General features: G+C 41.4%; 1 protein-coding gene across 1 annotated transcript; it reads right to left on the reverse strand.

Moving 5' to 3' along the window:
- Positions 1 to 11,342: 11,342 nt before the first annotated feature.
- LOC145583457 (uncharacterized) lies at positions 11,343 to 12,975 on the reverse strand. The gene is made up of 5 exons (XM_081640694.1): positions 12,870 to 12,975; positions 12,477 to 12,797; positions 12,263 to 12,400; positions 12,083 to 12,193; positions 11,343 to 12,009 (listed from the first exon to the last, which is right to left on the reverse strand). The coding sequence occupies exons 1-5, from the start codon at positions 12,903 to 12,905 to the stop codon at positions 11,587 to 11,589; spliced, it is 1,029 nt and encodes a 342-aa protein (XP_081496820.1). The 5' UTR covers positions 12,906 to 12,975; the 3' UTR covers positions 11,343 to 11,586.
- Positions 12,976 to 27,132: the final 14,157 nt, after the last annotated feature.

The raw sequence follows: 27,132 nt of genomic DNA on the forward strand, positions 1-27,132 counted from the left end.
CTAGGGGAAGTCCTTGCTATGAATAATCAAAGACAAAAGAAACCATTTAGGAGGAACTTTACTCCTATTGGCATGAGTTATGACACCACATTTGATCGATTAAATGCAAAAGGTCTTATAACTCCTATTGGACCATTTGGGGACCCACCAGTCGAAAAGAAGTCGACTAACTGGAACCCCAATGCACACTGCAAGTATCACCAAGGTAGGGGCCATCTCATCGAGAACTGTTGGAAGCTTAAAGAAGCTATCCAAGACTTAATCAATAACAACAAGCTACCATTGCCCCTGCTAGTAAGAAGCCAAGTATTGATAATGCGCCTCTCGCTCATTCCTTGGCTATCTCTGATGAGGAAAACGAGGTCGACCCCTCGTCTCTCATCAAACCTGTCAAAGACACCATGCCATCGAACAAGAGGAGGAAATCTTTTTCGACGCCATGGATAACCTTCCAGAATCAGGAAGTAAAGAAGACATACAATCGCTCACACTGTCTATGATGGAAGGATCGCATTTGCTACGTGAAACTCTCAAGGCTATAAAAGAACTTCAGAAGAAATATGACGAGGTTCCACTCCCGAAAGATGAACCTAAGAGAGAATTCACACCCATGGGAACGACTTATGAGGCAAAGCGTTTTCCTTTACAAGTCACCGAAAAACCCAAGAAGAGTAATAGACTCTACACTCCAATTGGGATCCCATATATACAAATGTTCGAAATGCTCTCCGAGAGTGGCGAGATCAAACCTCTCGAACCGAGACCGTTCGAATCATTGAAAAGGACAGATAGATATTACTGTCTGTAACACCCTAGAAATTCCTTTATTTTAAAATATCTGTTTTTCCCTGTATAAAACTTTAAATAGGAATATCTAAGACATTACCGCCACCGTGAAAACGGTTAAGGCAAATATCAAAGATACACAGCGGAAGACTAATTTAAAAAACCTTTCCAAAACAAACCAACTTGAAAAGCTAACCAAACAAAAGTAAAGTTAAAACCAAAATGAGCGAAGTAAAATGAAAATCAACCTACAACTTGGAACCATTAAAGGCCCTAATTAAAAACCAAACCAAATCCAAACTTGATATTAGTTCCACATATAAATATTAGCATAAATTATTAAAGCAGAAACACATTGTAACTAATATAAACTAGCATGATTCGCTCTTCACTCGTGCCCCATCATGAATATGCCTCAATACCTTAAAAGCTTATCTCTATTTGTCTCCACTACTCTCCATTAAAAATGGGTCATCATAGGGCCAAGATAAAGACATGGCCAAAACACACAAACACACACAATCAGCAAAGCTGAGTACATAAGCGTAATTAAACACACTAACATGCTTTCACCTATCAACACACACTTACTTCATTGCACCTGTTCACAAGCACACACACCAATCAACGAGACACAATGACTAGACACTAAATAATTCATTTTGCGTTGATTACGCATCGAACGGGTTTCCAACTATACCTATCCCAATAAATTGGGGTTAACTGACACGGGAGCTAACCGTGCCAGCAACAAACCTGTGCCGCACATAGGTGGCGGAATTCCAGCGCATAATAATAAAAAGGAATATACAGCGTCCTGTACTCCGTTAGAAGTTATGATCAAATATAAAGTCACATAACTCCCCCCATATGTTCATACTCAAGGTATATACGTTCCAAGAGTTTTGGTGCGTAATCTCTTTCACTTAACGTTATTTACATATTATTAGACTTGGTGATGACTCTCAAAGCATAATAAGTCAATCAACAATAATTATACAATCAAACAAACATACCAATTTAATTCTTGAATAATTAGTGACCACATATTATTTATTGTTGAACCCTTTTTAATTCTACCTTAGTGTCAAAGACACCTTAAACGCATAATGCGCCAAAAATCCTATCCCTCGGTGTTAAAAACACCTTAAGTGCACAAAGGCACCAACATACAATTTATTCCTCGTGTACATAGACACTTATATAGCTCCTTCCTCATGCTTAAAGCATCAATAAAAATTATATGAACCATAATAAAATTCCTTTTCAATATTCCAAACATAATTAAACAATTAGTTTGATTAAACATGCTCTCTATCAAGCCATAAATAAACATGTGGTTCATAAATAATATTCCAAACTATAAATTTCCATTCAATAACTCATCACAAGTAAATCATGCTTCTCAATTCAATCACTAATAACATCCAAATCACAAATTTCCATTCCAAACCTAGCATGATACTATTTTAAATTAATCAAACACATTTAGCATGCTACTTCATCAACATAACTATGCTAAGTACGTGAACGTACCTCAAATAAGCTCTTAAAATAATCGAGTACTCTACAACAATTCTCGAACCAAGTCTCCTACATAAAGGGACAATAATACTATATTAATTACCCTTGTATACACAATTTCCAGCAACTTAAACTCACTTTAAATAACTTATAATAATCTGAAAATTATTTAAAAACCCCTAATTAAACTCCTTTTTAATGGATAATCACACCCTTTTATTAAAAATCACAATTATACTACTTTAAATAAAATTCCAACATTTTAAACTAATCAAAAATCTTTTAAAACTTCATCAAAATACATCTTTATACTTAAATTATCCATAGAAACATTAAATTATCTCTTACCCCTTTTAAACTCAAAGATAAAATTTAAAGCATAAAAAAAAACTTCGTTAAAAATCAAAAACTGCTTGAAAATCGTATTTAGAGGCTGAATTTGGCTACGAGAGGGTAGTGCTTACTACCAAAGGTAGTGAGTCTTTTTTAAAACGTTGTTTACACTCACAAAACACTACTTTTTTTAATCAAAATCGGAGGAGTTTAGAACCTGATCGGGATTAAAACGAGATTAATAATAACGAACGGAAATCTAATTATTAAAACATGAATTTGCGTGTTCAAAATAAATCTGGAATTAAGTTAAACTAATAAGTAGTTCTAATCACCAAAATTTCAAAACATCATTACTATAAAAGCCCTAAATCAATTATTCATAAAAACCCTAAAATCATGATTTTTAATAATTAAAAACCCTAGGTTATAAAATTTACAAAATCTGAAAATTATAAAGTTCAATCATCAAAATACAATTTGATACTAGTTAAATTAATTTCAAACAATAAAATCAAAACCCATAAATCAATAATTATAATTACACAAATTAATAAAACAAAGGAGAGAAGAAATAAGACTAACCTTTTTGTGTGGGAAATTTTTGGGGATTCATGGGGTATTTATAGAGTAAAAAGTGTAGGGTTAAGTTTGGGCTTATAAAAATGTGGGCTTGAGTTATGGGATAGGGCTTAAGTTATGGGTTTTGGAATGGGTTATTCCAATAAGAGTATGTAGGAATAATTTACATTGCCCAATAATTAATAAACGTTTGGCCCAAAACTTATTTTACTTTTATAAAAGTTTATATTTAAAATAATTTAACCCTTTAAAATATTTAATTAAGCCCTTAACAATACATTTTATTAATACTTAAATACTTTATAAAAATACATAAAAAAATACGGGGTATTACACTGTCAATATCATCAATCAGGGGGTCACACTATCGAAAACTGTTTTAAATTTAAGGATTTAATTCAGAAAATGATTGATGAAAAGAAACTAGTCCAAGTTCCACAAGAAGAGGATGCAAGTATTAATGGTGTTTGGGACAGTGATGAAGAAGACGTCTACTTAAAAGACATGGTAGGACCTCCACCTTCAGTGTTATACGCCATGGATGACTTTTGGGCTGAAGAAGACTCATCGATAGACGTCCTCACAAGATCCGGGAGAATGCAACCTCCCGTTTCAACACAACCCATGCCAACCACACAACAAGTTCCCACACCTATCATTGAAGACAATGATATAGTCAAGCAGTTTAAGAAAACAAAAGTTGAAATGAACGTATGGAAACTTTTGGCGACGTCCCGAGAACATAGGTTGGCTGTAATGAATGCCTTGGAAAAAATAGGGATAGATTCTGACACCACTCCTGAGGGGTTGGCTAACTTCCTCACGAGGGATCTTCCTAGTCCCATCAATTTGATCACCTAAACTAACAAGGATTTACCTCCAGAAGGTGACAAACACTATAAAGCATTAAACCTCACGGTAGTTTGCAAGAGAATGAACGTCCCTATGACTCTTGTAGACAATGGATCGGCCATCAACGTTTGTCCACTTAAAACTACGAGGATGCTAGGCATAAGGGATGAAGATTTAACTCCGTCAACACAAGGAATAAGAGCCTACGACAACACTCGTCCTCAAGCTCTTGGCAAAATTACCATGAATGTAACGGCGGGAGCAATAGAACATGCTACTACTTTCCAAGTAGTAGACATTAAAGCTTCATTCAATCTACTGTTGGGACGCCCTTGGCTTCATGACCTAAAGGCCGTCCCCTCATCTCTCCACCAACAAGTAAAAGCCATAGTTGGGGGAATTCCTATCACCATCGATGCTTCACCCATGAGAATCAAGTCTCTAGAAAATCCCATAAATAATGTGGAGCACGATGAGGATGATGAAGATTTATGGGGCTTTAACGTAGAGCTCTCCTTAATTCAGGAGGATGAAAGGACCCCTCTTTGCCACGACCCCCATTCCAACATGATTGTAAATGCTATTCTGAAGAAACAAGGACATTTTCATGGGATGGCCCTAGGAAAGAATAACGGAATAGCAAAACCGCTGGAGTCACCTGGCCTCCCTAAATTAGACACTTTCGGACTTGGTTTCGAATTGACTCGGAAAGATCTTAAGCGAGCCCAGGAAAAATTAAAGGCACGTAGGGATGCTCGCATTCAAATGAAAGCAATCCCAATGGATCAGTACCCTCTTACACTTAATGGTCAATTTATAAAAGAAGGAGAGGACTATCCATGCCATGAATTTCCCGAGCCATTTGTTGTAAACGACATAAGGCAACCAGGGTTTGAGATTTTCTTGGATTGTTATTTCACAGATGAAATCCCAACTCCTGTCCATAAGGAGAAAGCACCCCCATGCTTTGACTTTAACACCATGGGATTATTATTTGGGCGAGAAAAGGATGAGCCAACTTACAAAGAGGATAACTCCTTGCTCATTCAAACAGTCCTACAAAGCGAAAGCTTCGATCCCTCGAAGCTAATCATTCTAGCGGAAGGATCACTACAAGGGTGGCGCAAGACCGTTAAGGTGACTACTCCAAGTGGAAGGAAAATATCTATCACAACAGGACAAGGACCGATGTTTGAAGAGTCGTCTGAGTCAGAGTCAGAGTCAGAGTCTCTCCCTATAGAGTCATCTAGGTCTTTAGTAGTAGCACATTCCCCCTCTATCTCTTCTCCTAGAATAGTTAGTGATCAAGTCCCTGAGGACATATCACTCTTTGATTTAATGATCTCAGAGTACAATAATATATCTTCTTCTCCTTATTTCTTGTGTTCTTCTCTAACCCAAGATGACGAACATTTCTTAACTAACAATGAAAAAGACAAAGAACTTATTAAAGCAATGGAAACACTTGAAAAGAAAACACCGGTAATTGAAGAAACTGAGACGGTTGATATCTCAAATGATTCAACCAATAAAAGAGAAGTTAAAATCGGAATAACACTTAACGAACAAGAAAGAACCGATTTAATTAACTTACTTAAAGAGTTTATCGATGATTTGCTTGGTCATACGAAGATATGCCAGGCATTAATAGAGAAATAGCTCAACACACTATACCACTAATTCCAGGAATGAAATCTGTAAAACAAAAGTTACGTCGAATGAAACCCGACGTAGCTCTTAAAATAAAAGAAGAGGTCCAAAAACAGATAACTGCAGGTTTCATCAAGGTATCTAAATACCCTGAATGGGTTGCCAACGTCGTCCTAGTTCTGAAAAAAGATGGAAGGGTAAGAATGTGTGTTGACTATCGAGATCTAAATAAGGCAAGTCCAAAGGACGACTTCCCTTTACCACACATCGATATTCTGGTAGATAACACGGAAAATCACGCAATTCTCTCGTTCATGGACGGATACGCATGTTACAATCAGATTCTCATGGCAGAAGAAGTCATGGAGAAAACAACTTTCATAACACCATGGGGCACTTACTGCTACACGGTAATGCCATTCGGGTTGAAAAACGCGGGTGCCACTTACCAACGTGCAGCGACTGCTTTACTCCATGACATGATGCATAAAGAAGTCAAAGTATATGTCGACGACATGATTTTAAAATCAAAAGACCGCGCAGGCCATCAAGTAGCCTTAAGGAAATTTTTCGAAAGGCTAAGAAAATACAACATGAGGTTGAACCCATCTAAGTGTGCTTTTGGAGTCACCCTCAGGCAAGCTTTTGGGTTATGTCATAAGCTCTAGAGGAATAAAGATAGACCCAACCAAGATCAAAGAAATCATGTCAATGCCACCGCCCAAACCGAGAAACAGATTCGAGGATTTATTGGCCGGTTGCAATACATAAGTAGGTTCATATCAAAATTGACGACGATATTTGAACCAATCTTCAAAAAGCTTAAGAAGAATGTACCAGCGATATGGGATGACGAGTGTCAATAAGCCTTTGAAAAGATCAAAGCCTATCTCGCAAATCCTCCCGTATTAGCACCAGCACTTCCCGGAATACCTCTTAGGTTGTACTTAATAGTTACCAAAGAGACAATGGGATATATGCTAGCACAAGAAGTAGAAGGCAAAGAAAACGCAATATACTATTTAGGTAAGAAAATGCTCGAATATGAAACACGCTATACACCACTTGAGAAGTTATGCCTCGCCTTTGTGTGGGCCACAACCAAGCTAAGACATTACATGCTAGTGCATACCGTCTTCGTAGTCTCCCGATTAGATCCACTCAAGTATCTATTCGAGAAATCTACACTCAATGATCGCATATCGAGATGGATAGTCAATTTAGCCCAGTTTGACGTAAGGTTTATGCCGTAAAAAGCTATCAAAGGATCTGTGGTGTCAGACTTTCTAGCGGACTTTCCAATAGAAGACTTGACGCCGATACAAGACAATGAATTTCCAGATGAGACTTGATGGTCACTGAAGATGATACTTGGACCTTATACTTCGTCGGAGCCTCAAAAGAAAAGGTATGTGGCGTTGGAGTATTACTAGTATCACCTAAAGAAGAGCATGTCCCAATCTCCATAAAGCTTGATTTCGACGTTACCAACAACGCTGCTGAATACGAAGCATGCGTGGTAGGCCTTGAAACAGCTTTGGCAGTAAAAAAGTTAAGGATATTTGGAGACTCTTCATTAATCATCAATCAAATATCTAAAAGGTGGAAAGTAAGGAGTGAAAGTCTAGCCCCTTACCAAATTTATCTGGAATCTCTTACTAATCAGTTAGAGAAGGTAGAATACACATATCTACCTAGAGAAGAAAATCAATTTGCTGATGCCTTGGCAAGACTAGACTCGATGGTTAGGATTCCCATGGAAATCGAGGAAATGCCTCTAACTATAGAAAAAAGGCACAAACCAGCATACATTCAGGCTATAGAAGATGATGAGGTAGTCCAAGACGAAGAAGAAGAAGAAGAACCATGGTACACAGATATACTCAATTATGTCACCAAATGAGAATACCCTCCCCATGCTGACAAAAGAGCAAAACGAGCCTTAAGACTCTTGGCTTCCCAATATGTACTCATAGACAACGAGCTACATAAAAGGGTACCTAAGTGTCGAGCTCTCTTATGTGTAGGAAAAAAGGATGCCCAAAGAGCAATGAGAATAGTCCACAAAGGAATTTGTGGCACTCACATAAATGGCAAAATGTTAGTCCAAAAGATAATGCGAGAAGGATATTATTGGACTACAATGAATAGGGATTGCCATCAATACGTAAAAAGATGCCCTAAGTGCCAAATCTATGCCAATTTACAACATGTTCCTCCATCCTTGCTCTACACCTACGCGTCGCCATGACCATTCTCTACATGGGGAATTGACATCATCGGCAAAATCACTCCCCCAGGAACAGGAGGCCATGAATATATCCTAGTAGCAATTGATTACTTCACAAAGTGGGTCGAAACGCAATCATACGCTAAACTCACTGCAAAACATGTAACACTCTTTATCGAGAAAAATATTATTTGTCGATACGGAGTCCCACATGAAATGATAAGTGACAATGGAACTCACTTTCAAGCCAAATGTGAAGAATTGCTATAAAAATATGGCATTCAACATCATCATTCTTCCCCTTATAGGCCTCAAGGAAATGAAGTAGTCGAGGCAGCTAATAAGAATCTAAAGGCTATTATCGAGAAAATGACGGAAAATTATAAGGATTGGCTTGACAAACTTCACTTCGCATTGTGGGGTTACCGCACGTCAATTCGCACATCAACAGGGAATACGCCATTTTCCTTGGTATATGGAATGGATGTCGTACAACCTGTCGAACTAGAAATTCCATCTCTACGCATTACATTAGATAGCAAACTCGATGAAGTTGAATGGACTAGGGCAAGATATGAAGAGTTAATTCTACTCGATGAAAAACGACTAGAAGCTCTGCATCACACTCAGTGTTACCAAACTCGTATGGCTAGGCATTTTAATAAGAAGGTCAAGACAAGAAACATCAAAGTAGGAGACTTGGTGTTAAAAGCATTAAGGAAAAATGTTTTAGATCCAAGGGGAAAATTTAGACCTAATTGGTTTGGACCCTAAATTGTCAAAACAATCCTATCAGGAGGCGCAGAAAAATTAACTGATATGGATGGCAATGAGTTCTCGAACATGACAAATATTGACCAACTTAAGAAATACTACCCATAATTACTTGAGTAGGACACTCAAGAGAGCTACGTTTGGCCTGATTCCTTAAGAAAGGATACGTAGGCAACCCTTAACGGGTGTGGCCACTTTATTTTTAAAAAAAAAATCTCGCATCCCAGAAATAATTAAAAAATTCGACAGAAGATCGACAGAACATCGGCGTCCCAGAAAAAGTCCTGGCGCCAGCCGATTATCGTTAGTGCCAGACTACAGCAGCCGGCGCCAGACTACAGCAGCCGGCGCCAGCCTCGAAATCGTGGCGCCAATTCATAGTTAAAATTCTGGGAATATTTCGGTGTTTTTCGGAAATTTTCGACTTCCGTACTCGAAAAATTTCTGGAAAATTAATATTTTTCGGTTTTCATTGCTTTAATAAAATAAATTTAAAGTAAATAATTTAATTAAAAAAGCTGGAATTTCATTGATAAAATAAATTACATTATTGAAGGAATTTAAACAAAGCTTAAATAAATTAACTTTAAATAAAAAAAAAACTAAGTCTAATAATTGGAAATTAAGCAATGCTCCTAATCTTCCTTTTCTTTCTTAGCCCTTTTCCAATTTTTGTCTGCTTCTTCCTCTTCATCCATAACCTTAGCTAGTAGACATCCTTTAGAGGACCTACGTTTAATCTTGGAGTAAATAGTTTCCCCTTCAGCTAAGACTCCATGCTTCTTTTCTACCCAATCTTTCTTTTCTGTGGTGTCTGCTTTCCTTTTTCCCTTATCTTTTGCAGTACTTTTCTTCCTAGGCATTGTAGGTGTTTTGAACTCAATTCTTTCACCTAAGCGTTCCTTAACAGGAATCACTTTGTCACCTAGACGACTCTTCACATCAATTTTGCTCTGATTTTTCTTCACATCCTTTGAAGGTTTCTTCAGAAGCCATTTTTTCACATCATTAGGCAAGGAAGGAGGAACCTTTTGGGTAATTACCTCCCATAAAGGTCTAGCGCTCCAATAAGCATCAAACTTGTCTACTTCCTGGGAGACAGGGAACTCGTAGGGAGGACGAAGATCTCCGGAAGGAATAGTCTGAAGTAGGCCGTATTGTCTTTTTACCCTGCAGGGATAGTAAAAAGTCATATGGGACAAGCTTGGAAGACGGCAGAAAGGTTGCTTGTTGACACCAACCATCTTTTCTACTTTCCACCAAGGGATGACCCACTTGATGGCAAAATTGCAGGATTCGAAGACTTTCTTCCATTTATGACGCCCCATCTTAGAGAAGTGTTTCTTCCTCCTCACGAAGCAATTTGGAGTGTACTTCTCAATGTTGTCTAGAGGGCTAATTAATTCCAGTCTCTCCATTAGCCACATCTGTAAAAAAATTGCAATGCAAATAAATTATTATTACTATACAAAAATATATTTTTGATTTCTGTAATTAAAAATATTATTTTTCTACCTGTAATAAAATTGGAGAGCCCCGAAAAGGTGCTTTTGGATTCCTCTTTAATTCATCAAGACTAATCATAGTCTCTCCAACTATTAAAGGCATTGGATTTCTCCCTGATTCAATTTATTCTAATACAGTGGTTATAATTGATTCACCCTCATTATTTTTACCACTAGTAAGAAAAAATTGATTAAGCATACAAAATAAGAAAGCCCTTCTTCTATAAACATGAAAAGACTCGGAGTAAGGTTTATCAAAATAATGGCGAGCAAATTCTTTCAAATTAACTATGTTACCGTCTACTATTTTTGATAGATCCCTGTCTTTTAAATTGAAGAAGCGTTCAAAATCCTTATAATAATATGCATCTATTCTGGGGATTACTACAAGATCTATTGCAGGGAAACCTAAAATAGTACCAAATTCTTCCGGCAAAGGACTAATTTCATCATACCCTATTCTAAAGCAATGTGTATCTACATCCCAATATTCTAGAGCGGTATGAATAAAATCTGGGTCAAGATCTACCCCTTTGATACCATAAATACCCCCCAAGTGAAACACATCTAATTCTTTTCTTTCTTTGGCATTATGAGACCGACACCATTCATGGGTGTAATTGGTAAAAGTTTTGGTGACTAGAGACATGATATTATTTTTCTAAAGCTAAGAATTATTTTATTTGCTGAAATTATGAAGAGAATCGGCTGGGCAGGGGGCTATTTATGCACGAAATCGGAGCAGTTTTAATCTGGGAAGGATTCGGGGTCAGCGCTATTTAGCGCTAGACGCTACTATTGGCGTCTGACGCCAGAGCCTGGCGCCAAACGCTAAGTGTAGCGCCTGGCGCTACACCAAAACTAGTGGCGCCAGCAGGCGCCAATTTGCCTCATCGTACGCGCTTTCTAAATACCGCGTTTTTAACTTAATTCGAGTCTGCTAATGACTTTACGGTTTCCTTATCTTTTCTAAATATTCATTTATTCCTTTTATTTTATTAATATAGCTATCATATTAATTATATTTTTGGATTTTATTTAGACTAATTTCCAAGTTTTTATAAATCCAATATTTTATTTGACTTTTCCTTTTTTCATTTTTTCTTTTTTGGGGGAGAAAGTCGGATACCCTCCATTAATAATAAAAATGACGGAATTTTTGGGCGAAATTATTTGTCACATTTCCTTGCACACACAAACATGCACATAATAATAATAATAAAAAAAAATGATAAATAAAATAAACTCATAATAGTATGTATATACAAAATATGTCTAAAAAATGAGTCTAATTAAAAGGCAAAGTTCTATACAAAGTCAAAATAAATAATAAAAAAGTACAGGAACAAACTACAGCGCCGAGGGACGTAAACCCATCATCGCATAAAACTCCGTTGTACGTGGAGTAACCTCTCCACCAGCTCCGGCTCCAGCTCCAGCATCAGCTCCAGTCTCCGCGGGAGGAGGAAAGCTCAACGTAGGACCCGTCCACCCAAGATCAACCTGAGGCTGAGGCTGCGGAGATTGTTGCGATGACGAGTCGACCTCGTACATCCCACCACCTCTAAGAGCCGAGGTAGCCTCTCCCTGGCCTACCGGCGCAGCATGTGCACCCTTAGAGGAAGAACTTGAGCCCTCTATCGCCTCAGTACGGGCAGCCTCAGAACGGCCACCCCTACCTCCCGAAGTAGTACAGCGACGTCTTGAGCTAGACCTCGCCGGATCCCTCCACACCTCAGGTCTCGTGCGGGTACGAGAAGGAATGGGCTGACCCTGCAGAAGAAATTAAAATCAGAAATATGCAGAATAGAAACAGTAATACAAAAATATTTGAAAGGAAGACTACCTCCTGAACGGCGTCGTCCCGACGGCAGGTAGCTACATTCCTCATCCGGACAAGCTGGCTCCGGAAGGCATCGATGCATCGTGCCATCGCCGAAACCACCTCACGTGAGAACTGTTAAAGAAATAAGTTAGTAAACATGCATAATGTATATGGACAAAAGTTGCAAATAAACAAGCTTACCCGAGTCTGGTGGCGAGGAATCGACCGCTCGACGAAGCGCTCGTCCTCAAGAGCCGGAGGAATCATCTCCTTAATTGGCCCATATGTCCCCTGATAATGGATAGACATACGAGGTGGCACGAACTCAACAATATCGTCCTGACAAGGCAAAGCAAAATCAGTGAAGCATTACTTGGGGGCTACTTAACGAAAAGTAAAAGCTGAAAAATAGTACCGCCACATCCTCAGCCGATACAGGAACTGGAGCTAACAACGGCAGTAGCTCCTCCGCATAACATCGCTCAGGGATCGTGTAAGATCGCCAAGGGGTACCAGCTCCCTCTGACATGCTCAACAACCTCGTGGCGTTAAAGATGTGGCGTGGTGGAGGAGCAGGAACGACAAAAGTATCGGAAGAATGCTGAATAGCAACCCTCTCTCCAAGGTATGCAGTCGCTCCATAGGTCCCCAAGAAATAGCGAAGCTCAGCAGAATACTGCGCGGCTAACCCAAGGACGGCCAGGTCGACCCACGGTCGGTACAACACCTCAGGCTCCTGCAAAGAGCGTCAATCAGGCAAGAGTCTATCTAAGACATCACAAAATGTCAAATAAGAAAGGAATCATACCGAGATGAGCCAATCTCGGACATAGGCAATGGACATCCCCACACGGCGGCTGCCCCAGGAAGCGCTAACTGGAAACCTGCGCGGCGACGGTCTCGTCGGCGCAGCTGAAGGAAAGTACTCGTAGAACCAGATCTACAAGAAGCTAAAGTTATCAATAAATAATAGCTAAAATGTAGGGCTAAACATTATAGGGAATAAGGTTTACCTCTACGACCCTCCAAAAGCTAGACAAAGCAACATTCGACCCAAAGGACCGATGTCGACACGAGTCCCTCAGAGCTCGAATAAAATTAGCGTAGGCCAAGCTGGCCCAGTCATAAGTCCCAATCCGGTGTAGATCGCGGACGGCAGGAAGGTAGTAAAGCAGCGCCCTACTACCCTTGTCAGGCGAGAACGTCCCTGACAGCAAGATAAGTGCAAAGATGCGCACCCGCTGCTCTCGGGTAGTCGCACCATCGTCAAGAGCCGCTGCTAGAGTCGAGCGGCGAATCCTTCTAGCACTGAACTGAGTCGACTCTACCTCTGCTCGAGCCCGAATAGCAATCGGACCCAACAGCTCCTCGACCTCAGGGGAAAAGACATCGATCCCGATGTCGAACGGCAGTGGCACGGAGCTGAACTCCAGTCCTGTGATGAGACTAAAGTCGATAGGAGTGACCATCATCTCACCCTAGGGAAAGTGGAAAGTGTTGGTGGTGTCCCAAAAGAACTCCACCAGAGCACGAACTACATAGGTGACCCCCGCTGGAGGCAACCATTGCCTCGGAGGTCTCAAACTGCGCAGTAAGACCGCAAGACTCCCATAGAAGTCTCGTCTGATCATCTCTGGCGATGTACATCTTGTATAGATCGCCCAAGCCGTCACAGCCGGAACCATGACAGCGCGTCCTCCCAACTGTGATGCCCCATCTCACCCTCTCAGAAATATGGTGGACGGGGGAAAAGTACAAGGTCCGCTCATCCCACTCGGGGAGTCGACCAAGCGAAGTGGACGGCTCGACATCGTCCTCTACGGGCTCATGCTCCCGTCGAACGTCTCGGGAGTCGGGACCGTGAACCGGAACCTCGCTGTCTAGCCATGCTACATTGTGCAGAATCATCATAAATTAGGGTTCTATAGTATCTAAGGTTCGCCTAGCCACATGATACTATGTTCGCGAAAAAAACAGAGTACGTAGTACTAAAACAAAGCACAAATTCAAATTGAGCATAACGGCATTTTTCAAGCAATCAAACAATTTCTTGCAATACTATAGTAATTATTGTGACAAATTGGACAAGAATTGCTAGCAAAAACATCAAGAACAAGCCACATTGTATTCCCGACCTTAAGAGGTTCAACAATGGCAATTTGTTCATTTCTTCACCAAATTGAGTCAAACAAGTCTCAAATTACTCCCAATGCAATATATAAACATAATCAAGCAATTTCATGGCATAAAATTTGATAAACAAAGAGAATTAAGCATTCTAAGTTTCGAATTTTCATGAAATTCGAGAATAAACACATGCAAATTTCATTAAAACCGGTGTGAGTTTGAAGAAAACTTACATAGATCGGGAAAATGGATGGAATAAGTTTTGATTTGCAACAAATTTGAGCAAATTTGGTTGAAAAACGAGCAAGAACGAAGCAAATGAAGTTCTGGAAATTTTCGAAGCCAAAATGCGAAGAGCAGCAGCGAAAATGAAGAAGAGAAGGGTATTTAAGGAAAACCTGACTCTAGCGCCAAGCCCCAGACCTTGGCGTCAGCAGATAGGCTTGGCGCCTGGCGCTAGCTCCAGCGTCTGGCGCTAATGTTATTTTAGCGGTGCCAGAATGTTCAGCCACTTAATACGGTTGTTCTAACCTTTTGCAATATATTTTGGGTTCCTTGGTTCGCCAGTTAGCCCCTCTAAGCAATTTGACACGATTTTTAGTAATGGGCTTGATTGCATAAAGTGATCGACCTAATGAAGGATCGTCTCACTTAAATTAGATTAAAGCGCCTAAACATTGGCTCATCGCAAAAGGCACCGACATACTGGTTCATTCGCAAAAGGAACCGACATATTGGTTCATTCATTCAGCAAAAGGCACCGACATAAAGGTTCAAAGCAGCAAAAGCGTCGACGTACAGGCATAGCGGAAAGCAAGTTCAAGCGAACTTTTAAAGATCGACAAGCGAATATCTTCGGTAATTTCCTTTGGAAAATTATCGCAACAAATGAGGATACCTTCAAGCGAGGATATCTTCGACAGCGTTCCCTAGATTGTGGAAAGTGGTAAAAAACAACTGAAGGTGATTTAAAGAGAAGTTGTCTTCGATCATGTTCCCTTAGACGTGGAAGATGTTCACAAAGCATAATAGGATCGTTTCAAGCGAAGCAATCTTCTAAATTGGAGACAGTTACAAGCATAGCAGTTTTCAAGCGGGATGGCATTATCTTGGCAGGAGGTCATCAAAACAATAAAGCGGCAGCAAATCGGTTACTTTTAGAGACGTGTGCTCGACGGTGCAAGATACGCGTTTCTTAACTCTTTTATCTGTTTAACTAATTCTAGTTTTGTAGGTATCGACGTTACAAGAGTGATTTAGGATCGCATAACGTTCTGAATCAGTTTCCGTCCCTATCGATACTTTGACTTTTGTTTTCGAAACTTGCGTTTCTCCAAACTCAGTCAAAGTGGGGGCTTCTGTTGACACCCATTTGTGTCTCCCCAAAACCAAACCCAGTGATGAGTACCTTTCACGTCAAATCATAATCGAATGAAGTAAAAGTGTGGAAGGTTTAGAGTGTTGCGGAAAGTTTTAATTTCTTTTCTCTACTCTCTGTTTTTGAAAACCTATTTTAAGAAAACAGCCAATCCAGTTTGGTTGGTCCATGATATGGGTCCAATAATAGTGTAGTTGTATGGGGCTTGAAAAGAGCTTTCCAACGATATATTATAAGCCCAATTCCGATGAATATTGAGGAAGTTATGGCCAAATTACTGAACTAGGCCCGGTTTGAGCCTTATATGCGGCCCAATGATCTAGAGGAGGGCCTAATATGGATTTATCATTCCTAATGCAATTAGGAATGGTTTTAGTTTTCTAGATTCTTCTAGAAGGTTCTTTTCATTCCTAATTTAATTAGCATTGATAAATTGACTTTTGTTGACTTTTTAGAATTTTAATCAGAATAAAAGAACGTTTTTTGAAGAAAATACGATTTTATCCTCCTGTACGGCAATTTCTATCTTATTTTAAGAAAACGCGCCAAATTCTTAGTCAGCGCCAAACGCCAGCTGTAGCGCCTGACGCTACGCTTGGCGCCTGGCGCTAGCCTTAGCGCCTGGCGCTAAGGTCAGCGTTTGGCGCTAACCTGACTTTTTGCGTCAGAACTCTGTTTTGATTTTTTTGTCTTTTTAGCTGATTTTCTCTATAAATAGCGTTCTAAAAACTCCGTTTTGATTCACCAACTCTCATCAAGATTCTCTTGATTATTCTCTCTCTCTCTCTCTTTTCTAAACTAGCCTTTTCTCAAATATAAAAATTCCGCACTCATTAGATTTAGATACACCTAGACATATTCGAAGTTGCCTTTGCTGTAGACGTGAAAGGTTTAATTTCTGAGGGTTTGGTCCCAAATCTCTATTTCCATTATTTAATTTAACTGTTTGTTTATTATTTTCCTTGAAGTTACTAACGTGTGTATTTTGTTATTAGAAAGAGGTACGAGGCATCCAAGTAAGTACTTTAATGGTTTAATTGATGTTATGATATAGAGTTCATGCTTAGGTTGTTATTATGATATTCCTAGTATCATGTCTAGGGTAACTTTAATATTAAGTATGATTAAAAGTATGATGCTTCCTATGTTCTTCCTAATATTTATGATTGTTAGTATCATGTTAGGGTTAAAGCTTTGATTTTTATTATTTAGTGACATGCTAGGGTTTGTTATTAAACTTGTTAGTATCATGCCTAGGATCTTGCTATTGTTATGCTTTAACATGATTATTTTAATTATAATTTATTATTATTATTATTATTATTATTATTATTATTATTATTATTATTATTATTATTATTATTATGATTATTATTATTATTATTATTATTATTATTATTATTATTATTATTATTATTATTATTATTATTATTATTATTATTATTATTATTATTATTATTATGTTGCTTGATATTTATTTCTATTGCTTGATCACACCTTTTATGCATGTTTAAAGGGAATTGGTACTTGTAATCACGCTTAATAAGATAATTAATAATCTTGTTTAGGGTTAATTTGATTATAATTCAAGTGATCGCCAATAATAGTTTTATTTGTGCATTAAATTCAACCAACATAGATAAACAGGTTTAGGGTTAATCCTATTGATTGTATGTTAGTCAGAAAGCGCACATGAATACGATCTGAATAAAGTAGAGACCTATTATTACGGCAGGTTCAATCTCTTTTAGGTTGGATTTGTACCTTCATCCCCGAACCCTATTTGGTTCAAGACCTTATGGAGTTGACGATCTCTTGGATCGTTAAGGGGTGTAACCTTCACCTCGTGAATGGTTTACAAGTTCCTCAAAAACTTGTTGGCGACTCTTTTGCTCTATCTTCTTTCCCTTTGGACGCCACCGTACTTTAGTGTATGATCACAGTGGGGTTCCAGCTAGGGTTAATGCTTGAAATATTCCCTACACAACCCCTTTTACCCTTCCTAAGCTTCATAGAGTGAAGGATCTCATTAAGCACAATCACATTGGTTTCCGTACCTCTACTCGGGAGGAAGCTATTTTGATTAGGAGAAATTCTAGAGAGAATAAAGGCTCTCCTTCTATTAGAAATGAGCTTGGGGACAATCTTATAGACCGTATTACAAATACCAATGGGTCTAAATTGAGAAATTGAAGAGGGGTCAGACACCTTAGGAATGATTGCAATCTAAGTCTCATTAATCCTCTTAGGAATGGACTTATCCTCAAAGATCTTTCTAAAAAAGGAGATGAGGTCATGACTAAGGGTATCCCAACATTTCTTATAGAAGAAAGGGTGATAACCATCTGGCCCAGGAGCCTTAAAGGACCTTAACTTGGAAACAACACTCCAAATCTCATGATGGTCAGGAAGGTGGGAGATGGAAATTCTGGATCCAGAATCACCAAAGGGCAAAGGGAAGACATTAGGGTCAGGGGGGACAACAAAGGAGGATGAGAAAAGATTCACAAAATAAGTCCTAATATGGGCCCTAAGATCAGGAGGATCAGAGATGCACTCACCCACATCTGAACACAAGGAAATGTTTCTATTCTTGTTCCTCTTGATGAGAATCGACTTATTGAAAAAAGAGGTATTCCTATCTCCATCCACTAGACAATTGTCTCTAGACTTCATCATCCAAAAACGTTCCTCTTGGTGAAGAATCTCCAAGAGTTCCCCTTGAAGATTTTTCTCCAACTTAAACAAGTAATTTGAAAAACCATTTAAACCTTGGGATTTTTGAATACCCTCCAATCTCACCATTAAGCGAGTTTTTTTCTTGAAAACATTGCCAAACACAATTTTATTCCAAGTCACTAAACTAGAAGACAAGTCATGAAGTTTTCCAAAAATATCTTTGTTACTAAGGAACCATTCAGAGTTAATAAGGGGTTCAAGGGAGGGATCCAAGCACCACATAGGTTCAAAACAGAAGGGCTTAGGGGCTTGAAAGCCATTTCTGTTTGCAAAACAAAGAAGGATGGGACAATGGTCAGAAGTCAAACGGGGAAGAGTTTTTAAATGACCAGAAGGAAAAAGAGAACACCAATCAACATTTGCCAACACCCTGTCAAGTCTTTCGAAAATAGGCCCAATCTTTCTTTTATTTGTCCGAGTGAATTTTTGCCCAGTAAAACCCAAATCAATTAAGTTACAGGAATGCATACAAGACAGGAACACATTTTCTTTATGAGCCTTAATAGGTCTACCACCAAATTTTTCATGAGAATAACACACATCATTGAAATCACCTAACATAATCCATGGCAAATCCATAAAAGAATTCATCAAATCTAAATCAGCCCATAGCAACTTTCTTACACGAAACTTAGGATGAGCATAAATACTAGATTAGAAAAAAGACTTAGGGGGGGGGGGGGGGGGGGGGGGAGAGTACCTGAAGGATACCATGGATGCCCTGACTCGTAGTTCTGGTGGGTTCAAAGGACACAAAACCCGATCTCCACAGAACCACGATTCCTCCAGATAGCCCAACCGGTTTCACCATCACCCAATCATCATATATACGGGAGTTTGCCCACAATCTTCGCTGCTATTGCTGAGAGAGTTTAATTAATTACCTGGAATATTTTATGGAACTACTCTAGCGAATGTGCGACAAGTATATTTATTACTCCGTATAAGCCTCTCTTAATTCATATTACTAATAGTAAAATAAACTGGGAGTAACTAATTAATTGTGAAACTAATGTTATGCTCACCCCTAATTGCACTGGATTGCTAATTTAATTTAACATTGTGATTATATATTTATATGTACTTAATTATTATAAAGTAAGGGGAAAGGGAGAATATAAGAGAGAGAAAGAGAGAGAGAGAGAGAGAGAGAGAGGTAATTGTATTGTATCTATTCATCCATTTCATGAGTCATCTATACTTAAGATAGTCATAAAATAGATAATTACAAGCTATAATGGGCATACATTATTATTTGTAACATTAGTTTTTTTTTTTTCCTTTTTTAATTAGTTATTTGCAATTATATACATTTATTTTGTATTTATAATATGATTTATAATTGGCTTAGATGGTTAAATAATTTTTTTTCGTATTTAAAATTGGCTTAAATAATTAAATAATCATTTTTTTTATAAGAGGTTGGGTGTTCAAATCTCCTTAAAATATTTTTTAGTTGAGCCCGTTGACTTCACAATCCGAACTTGATACAGTTTTTTTGTCAAAGGTCACATTATGGTCAACCCTAGTCTTCGGCATTGACGTACTTACTGAAAAGTGGGCCAAGGTGACCCAATGTCCCAATTCACAAACTCAAACCCCTTAAAAGATCCTTTGTCACAACTTATGCGATAAAAAAGATCCTTTGTCACAACTTATGACAAAATTTTCAATTTAATTAGGACTTGTGATTTGTATATCATACATTAGTTAACTTGGAATTCATCAATTCATCAATTTACATAATTATTTACTGTCTAGTTCTAACCATTTTTTTTTTTGAATAATTTAATCTAAACATTGTGGAATTTCATTATAAAGTAAAGCTTGAAAGTTGCTGGCCTGGTCAATAAATTATACAGTAGGAAACAATTACACCAATACAAGTAGTGGAGACTAAATAGCCATGCTGATAGGTTAACCAGCTTGAATTCGGTTTTTGATTAACATTGAATCATTTGCTTACTCATTGATAGATTATGATGATTAAGGCATGGGTCAGTGTAGAAAAATAAGAATCTACTTCTTGACACAATCAGTACTCATAGCGCGAAAGTTGTAAAGTCATTTAAAGAGGGGAGTATGTTGTATGCTGGGCGGGGGTGAGAATCGATCCCAAAATCTCTAGGAATCGGGAGGGAAGCTCTAACCACTTGAGCTATCCATCACTCTCATCTTCTATTCTTCATGTACCCCACACATCATATGCAAAGGCCTAGACAGCCTAGTTACATACATTAAACCATTATATCACCCTATAACTAGGAATCTTAGCTGCAAATTATATGAATGTAGATGTAGTCGTCCCAGCAGCACAGACCAAACACAACAACGGAGTACATTTTCTTGTCAAGAAAGCGCGGTCCTTTCCCTAGAAGTGATAGCTAAAACTTCTATTTCAATGTAAAGTAGAATGTACACCATCAACATCAAAACTCTGCGTGGCTACCCGAAGCACATCAGCATTACAGCAACGTCTTTTGTTACATGGATAACCATCTTTATTGACAGGAATAACACCCCTGAGCTGAGAGTACTACAATAACTGCCTCCTGTGCCAATGCCATGCATACAAAATAGCAAACTGTTATTATTAGCTGTTTGGGTCCAATTTATCTAATTGGGCCTAGTCATGTATTTGGGTCCAATTATCTTATCGGGCCTGGTCACTAAATGACTTCTTATTCCAAGGTCAAGGCCCGAGCCTCCAATCAAGCCAAGTCAACCAAGAGCCCTCTGGTCCGAATTGCCATGGTCAGCCCATGACTATTTCAAGGCCCAATTGCTCTCCTCTCATCATGTGCAAAGGTATAAAAGCCTTCAATTCGTTCATTTGTACAGAACAACACAACAAAGCCTCAAGCATCAAATCTCTTGCATAGCTTTCTCTCTCTAAACACTGTTTGACTTCGGCATCGGAGGGGTCTTCCTCGGATCCACCCCCGAGGCCAGTTTACGTGTTTTAGTTGTGCAGGAAACCTTCGGCCCAGCACCAATTGGACCGGACCAGTCTTCAGCCACTTCAGCGGGCCTTCGGCAAGGCCCCATTGTTTTCATCCGAAACAATTTGGCGCCGTCTGTGGGGGAAGACTTTCAAAAATCTTTAAGCCAAATTTCTAATCAAAATCATCTTGCAATCATCTTAGCAGCGATGGCTAAGAACCGCAAGAGCAAAAGCCTCCGTCAAGGAGCAGGCGAAAAGCCTAAAACTCCTACACCATCACCCTCACCGGACCGGAACTCTCCCAAGGGTGCCAGTTCGGGAGGAGGATCATACAGGGAGGATTCCCTTTCTCCCGTAATTCACAACTCTCATCATAGGCCGAGTCCCTCTCGGTCTAGCAGAGGTTAGTCCGATCATAGGACTCATTCCGTGCCCCAAAGCCAACCATCGACCGTCCGCTCTCATTCCCACACTCAGCCGAGGACCCCTTTGACGGGGCCCAGCTCGGAGGAGGTGGTGAGAGCGCTGGCAGTGCTCATGGAGGCAATGAGGGCACAAAATATGCCTCCACCTCGCGATCGAACTCCTCCGCATACCCGGCATCAGCGGAGGAAGCTAGACCATGATGGTGGGAAACCTCCTTCCTTCCGGGAACTGGAAAAGTGGGAAGAGGATACCTGGAGAACTGAAAGAGAGAGGAAAAAGAACCCTCAATTTTTCAGAGGATCCTCAACCTCCCGACCAGAAACGCATAAGAGCAGCAGCTCAGCTTCTCGGCCAGAATCTGCTCGCCGAGAACAACCTGAGACTTTTCGCCGAAGCGTCCTCGACCGACTTGGCGGCAAGGAACCGAGCGTGCACAGTCGCCTCTCGTTCCCTGCAGCCGAGGCCCAAACTTCCCAGCCAGGGACGAAAACCACTCCTACCTCTCTAAGAGGGCGGAGCGCGGTCCCTTCGGCCAGGAACAAGGGCAAGGCCGTTATGCTACCCACCAGTTCCCCATTCGAGCAATGGATACTGGAAGAGCACGTGCCCACGGTTAAAATACCGTCGCACATCACATATGATGGGACTTCGGATCCGAAGGACCACATTGCCTCGTATGAGGCTCATATGCATCTTTGCCCCAGATCCGAAGCGACTTGGTGCAAATATTTTCCAACCACTCTCAAGGGGGTCGCGCAAGCATGGATCTCCAAGGGAGTGAAACAAGGCTCTATAACAGGGTGGGACGATCTGTCCTCCAAATTTAGGAGCAAGTTTTCCACGGCAAACCGCCGAGAAAAGACTACTGCAGAACTCATGGGTTTGCAACAAGGGGAGGCCGAAAGCCTCCGAGACTATCTGACCCGTTTCAGCAACGAGTCATCCAGCGTCTCTCAGCTGGACCAAGGGCTAGCCGTTTTTGCAATGCAGAATGGCCTTCAGCCCGGGAAGTTCCTAGACTTCATGGTCATGCATACCCCGCAGACCTTGGAGGAAGCTCTGAACGCCTCGGATAAATTCATCCGAGCCGAAGAGTGGAACAAAACAAAAACCCAACCTCAATCTGGGGGAGGGAAGCAAAAACAAACACCCTTGTCTGAAGGCCAAGGCCAGAGGACAAAGGGAAAGGCCAAGGCCTCGGAACAATCTTCGGCCAATGAGCCGAAGGAGGAAAAATCTGCCTCATACACAGGCAGATACGAGTCCTACACTCCACTCTCTCTTCCACGCGCCAAAATTTACAGCGTGACGAAGGAAGAGCAGAGTTACCGAAAGCCGAGACCACTCCCAGAGTGGTATCAGCGAAAAAATAAAAATCAGTGGTGCGAGTTCCACGAATCTCCGGGACATAACACTGAGGAGTGTATCCAACTGAAGGACCAGATCGAGGACATGGTCCGGAAGGGATACTTGAAAAAATACATCGCGGATCACCGCGAGAAAAAGGAGGCCGAGAAGTCAGCAAAGGACTCTCGGCAAGACCTCGACTTCCCCCGGAAGAACAATAAAAATGCGGAGGGAAAATTCTCTCCGATCAATGTTATCTCGGGAGGAATATGCTCTCGGAGGGAACACAAGCGACACCTTAGGGCTCTGACCCACCAAGTGAACAACGCTGACATTCAGCCTCCCCAGTCGCCGGTGCCGAACATGACGTTCACAGCCGCCGACTGCCGGGGGGTAACGTTCCCTCACGAGGATCCGTTGGTGATCATCGCCACGGTGGCCAACCACGACGTCAGCAAGGTCCTTGTTGACGGTGGCAGCGGAGCAAACATTCTGTTCCGAAAGGCCTACAATCAAATCAAGCTGAAGCCCAAGCACCTTACGCCGGTACCCTACCCGGTATCCGGATTCAACGGGGCTTCAACTTACCCAGATGGGAAGGTGACACTTCCTGTCACCATCGGCTGCGATGAGGCAGCCAGGAATGTCATGACTGAATTTTTGGTCATTGACGCTCCTTCAGTGTACAACGTGATTTTGGGGAGACCCATAATTCACGAGATCCAAGGGGTCGTCTCAACTTATCATCAGCTGATGATTTACGTCTCAGACGCCGGCTTCCCCGAAAGGATCCAGGGCAGCCAAAAGGACGCCCGAAGGTGCAACTACCTCAAGCCATCCACTAGTCGCCCAGATGACGACGACAAGGATGAGGAGGAGAAAGAAAAAGAAAGAGAGCCAAGCATAAAAAAGCCGAAAGGCCTAAGTGCTTCGGCCCAAGGATCTATGCCCAGAGAAAAAGGGCCAGAAAGGGAAAAGGCTAGCTCTTCATCTAAGCCGAAAGACTCAGAGAGCCAGCCGAAGAACAAAAAGTTTGGGACGCCTGCCGACATAGACAGCAGGCCAGATTGTGAAGAGTCCAGTCCATCAGCAATGGACATGGACCAGCAGACTGAATTGGTCGAGTTGACCGAAGGAGACGCTGAGAAATGTGTAAAAATCGGGATGGACCTTGATCCGAACACCCGTTGTGAACTTATTCAGCTCCTTCGGGACAACAGAGATGTGTTTGCTTTCTCGGCAGCTGATATGCCCGGGATAAGTCCAAACCTCATCTCCCATAAGCTTAACGTTGACCCAACGTGTCGACCAATTAAGCAAAAGAAGCGGAATTACTCTGCTAATAAGAACCGAGACATCGCAGCCGAGGTCAAAAAGTTGCTGGAGGCAGGCTTCATCGAGCCTTGTCAATATCCAGAATGGCTGGCAAATGTGGTGATGGTTCAGAAGGCCAATGGTACCTGGAGGATGTGCGTTGACTTCACGGACCTAAATAAGGCTTGTCCGAAGGATTTCTATCCCTTGCCGAGGATCGATCAGCTAGTCGATTCGACAAGTGGCCATGCCTTGCTTAGTTTCATGGACGCATTCTCGGGGTATCATCAGATCTTCATGCACCCCGACGATCGAGCAAAGACGGCATTCGTCACGAACGCCGGGGTGTACAATTATAAAATGATGCCCTTCGGATTGAAAAATGCGGGGGCAACCTATCAAAGGCTGGTGGATCAAGTTTTCGCCGATCAAAAGGGCCGAAACATGGAAGTCTATGTTGACGATTCGATCGTCAAAAGCAAAAAATCTGAGGACCATGTTAAGGACCTGGCTGAAACCTTCGCCACCTTAAGAAAGCATCAAATGAAGCTGAATCCGAAGAAGTGTGTCTTCGGCGTGAAGTCAGGGAAATTCCTTGGGTTCATGGTCAGCAAGAGGGGGATTGATGCCAATCCCTCCAAAGTCAAAGCAGCGCTTGACCTTCCTGAGCCGAAAACAAAGCGGGATGTTCAGCGGCTCACCGGAAGAATGGCAGCCCTCTCGAGGTTCATTTCCAGAGCTTCGGATAAGGGGTTACCTTTCTTCAAAGCCCTGAAACTCCCGAAAACAAAAGAGCTCGTTTGGGAGGAAGAGCAAAAAGAAGCCTTCAAGCAGCTTCGGGAGCATCTGGCTCAACTCCCAACGCTGGCTAGCCCAGCAGAGGGAGAAACTTTGTATCTGTTTGTGGCTGTTAGCCCAGCCACCATCAGTGTAGTGCTGCTGAAGGAAGAAAGCAAAATTCAGCAACCGATCTATTTCGTCAGTCACACCCTGACGGATGCCGAGACTCGCTACCCTCTACTCGAGAAAGTCGCTTTTGCGGTAGTGGTAGCTGCTCGGAAGCTGAGGCCCTATTTTGATTGCCATCAGATAGTGGTCTTAACTGATCAGCCGCTGGAAAAAGTTCTCGGCAAAGTTGAAAAATCTGGTAGGCTGGCCAAGTGGGCTTTCGAGCTCACCGAATTCAGCATCAGCTACCAGCCGAGGGCTGCCATCAAGGCTCAAGCTCTAGCGGATTTCTTGGCCGAATGCTCGTACCAAGAAACGCTAGACAATGAAAGGAAGGTCTGGACCGTGTTTACGGATGGATCCTCCACCGTAAATGGTTCGGGGGCAGGGGTAGTGATAACCTCTCCCGAAGGCAAATCCTTTGAGTATGCACTAAAATTTTCTTTTAAGGCTTCGAACAACGAAGCTGAATATGAGGCAGCAATTGCTAGCCTAGAATTGTGCATCTCCCTGGAAGCCGAGCATGTCTGCCTGAAAACAGACTCTCAGCTAGTTGCATATCAGATCAGTGGCAGCTACGAGGCCAAAGAGCCCTCCATGATAGCCTATCTTGCCAAGATCAAATCAGTCATTGCAAAGCTGAGAACTTTTGAGGTTCAGCTGATCCCAAGGGGTCAGAATACTCAGGCCGATGCACTCTCCAAACTTGCCAGTTCAACTCTCACTGAGCTGAACAGATCTGTATATGTGGAAGTGCGTCGAGAAAGAAGTGTCGACGAAGCACCTGAAGTGTGCTGCGCTGACCCAGAGCCTAGCTGGATGGACCCCATCCTAGCTTTCAAGCTTCGGGGAGAGATTCCCGAAGATAGAATTTTGGCCTCCAAGCTGAAGAGAACCAGCTCAAGGTTCATTGTCTTCAGGGGGGAGCTTCTGAAAAAGTCCTTCTCAGCCCCATTGCTGAAATGCGTGGGACCAACAGATGCAGATTATATCCTACGGGAGATTCACCTCGGCATCTGCGGGAACCACATCGGGGGAAGGACCTTAGCCCACAAGGCATTGAGGGCCGGATATTACTGGCCCACCACGATCTCAGATGCTAAGGAGCTGGTTCGGAAATGCGAAAAATGTCAAAAATTCGCACCAGTTATCCATCAGCTAGCTAGGGATCTTCAGCCGATCCTTAATCCACTCCCGTTTGCCCAATGGGGACTAGATATACTGGGACCATTTCCAGATGCTGTGTACCAGAAAAAATGGCTGATAGTCGGTGTTGACTACTTCAGTAAATGGATCGAGGCCGAAGCAGCCTCGAACATTACAGAGCAAACTGTCAGAAAATTTATCTGGCAGAATATCATCACTCGTTTCGGCATCCCGAGAGTATTTGTCTTCGATCATGGGAGGCAATTCGATAACTTACCGCTGAAGCGGTATACAGATCAGTTCGGCATCAAACTGGCATATTCAGCGGTATGCCACCCGCAAAGTAACGGACAAGCCGAAGCTGCAAATAAACAGATCCTAAATGCCCTCAAAAAGAGGGTGGAAGATCAAAAGTCCAAGTGGCTGGAGGAGCTCCCAGGAACCCTTTGGTCCCTTCGGACAACTGAAAAAGAGGCAACAGGCTATTCACCTTTTGAACTGGTGTATGGTGCCGAAGCCGTCCTTCCAGTGGAAATCGGCTCTGAGAGTTTACGAGTGCACCACTTCTCGGCTGAGAATGAGCAACTGATGAAGGAATCTCTCGATTTCCTCGACGAAGTAAGAGACTCAGCCCGAGACAGAATGGCTGCTTATAAGCAGAGAATCAGCAAATTTTACAACCGAAGGGTCCATGCAAGGCCT

The sequence above is a fragment of the Chenopodium album genome, chromosome 2 (genome assembly GCF_948465745.1).
Source record: "Chenopodium album chromosome 2, dcCheAlbu1.1, whole genome shotgun sequence".
Classification (NCBI taxonomy): domain Eukaryota; kingdom Viridiplantae; phylum Streptophyta; class Magnoliopsida; order Caryophyllales; family Amaranthaceae; genus Chenopodium; species Chenopodium album.